Source organism: Populus euphratica, unplaced genomic scaffold (genome assembly GCF_000495115.2).
Source record: "Populus euphratica unplaced genomic scaffold, PopEup_1.0 scaffold413.1, whole genome shotgun sequence".
NCBI classification, from domain to species: Eukaryota; Viridiplantae; Streptophyta; class Magnoliopsida; order Malpighiales; family Salicaceae; genus Populus; species Populus euphratica.
In genome coordinates, this window is record NW_011500055.1 from 198,068 (window position 1) to 199,412 (window position 1,345).

A 1,345-nucleotide genomic window follows, 5' to 3' on the forward strand; every position below is an offset into this window, starting at 1 on the left:
ACTTGCAGGATGTTCAGTTGGCTATGGGGATTAGTCGTGGTGCGCGTAAGCTGGTCCGGACACCCCACATAAAAAAAATAAAAAATGAATAAAATACGTCAATTAAGAATTGAATATGTCGTGGTGTGTAAGGTAGCTCGAATATTCACATTAATTTTTTTAAAAAAAAGAAGACTTTCAATTAAAACACAGCTGTCTATCTTCTTAAGAAATCTTCGATCATGACCAAGACAAATGAATTCCTGCATATATATATATATATACACACACGTATGCAGGGCTAATCATTTTATACATCCTCCTTAAGAAAGTAAACCACCAAGGCCATGGCTTCCCAAATCTTGCTCTTATCCATACCTTTGTTGTTTTTTTCCTTACTTGCTTATGCTTCCTTCTTTACTTCTTTTGCTTACTCGGCTGTCAGAGCTGAAGTAGCAAATGGAAGGAAGGAAGCGGAAGCTCTTCTAGAATGGAAAGTCAGTCTTGACAACCGAAGCCAGACTCTCCTGTCTTCATGGGCTGGAGACAGCCCTTGCAACTGGGTCGGAATCAGTTGCGACAAGTCTGGTAGTGTTGCCAACATAAGCCTGCCTAATTCTAGTTTGAGAGGTACCCTAAATAGTCTCAGATTCCCTTCCTTTCCTAACTTGATTAATCTTATCCTTCACAACAACTCGCTCTATGGGTCCATTCCTTCACATATAGGTAACCTTATCAGACTTGACTTGTCTTTAAATACCATTTCTGGCAACATACCACCAGAGGTTGGAAAATTGGTATCTCTTTATTTGCTTGATTTGTCAAATAACAACCTTAGTGGTGGTCTTCCTACGTCCATAGGAAACTTAAGCAACTTGTCTTTTCTTTACCTTTACGGCAACGAACTCTCTGGTTTCATACCTAGGGAAGTAGGAATGCTTGAACATCTATCTGCCCTACAGTTGCTCCATAACAATTTTGAAGGTCCAATCCCTGCTTCCATAGGGAACATGAAATCTCTCACAAGTTTACTTTTGTCATTTAATTATCTAACTGGTACAATACCAGCATCTTTAGAAAACTTAGGAAACCTGACTACTTTAGATTTGTCATCTAATCATCTAACCGGTACAATACCATCATCTCTAGGAAACTTAGAAAACCTAACTGGTTTATATTTATCATCTAATAATCTAACCGGTACAATACCAGCATCTCTAGGAAACTTAGAAAACCTGACTGCTTTATATTTGTCATGTAATAATCTAACCGGTACAATACCAGCATCTCTAGGAAACTTAGAAAACCTGACTGCTTTATATTTGTCATGTAATAATCTAACCGGTACAATACCAGCATCTCTAGG

General features: G+C 38.2%; 1 protein-coding gene across 1 annotated transcript in view; it reads left to right on the top strand.

The window, feature by feature from the left end:
• The first annotated feature begins 223 nt into the window (after positions 1-223).
• Positions 224-1,345, top strand: part of LOC105107856 (probable leucine-rich repeat receptor-like protein kinase At1g35710) — a 3,115-nt gene continuing 1,993 nt past the window's right edge. The window contains exon 1 of the mRNA XM_011001923.1: positions 224-1,190. Within this exon, the coding sequence (XP_011000225.1) occupies positions 327-1,190 (864 nt within the window). The 5' untranslated portion in view covers positions 224-326. The remainder of the gene's footprint in view (positions 1,191-1,345) is intronic.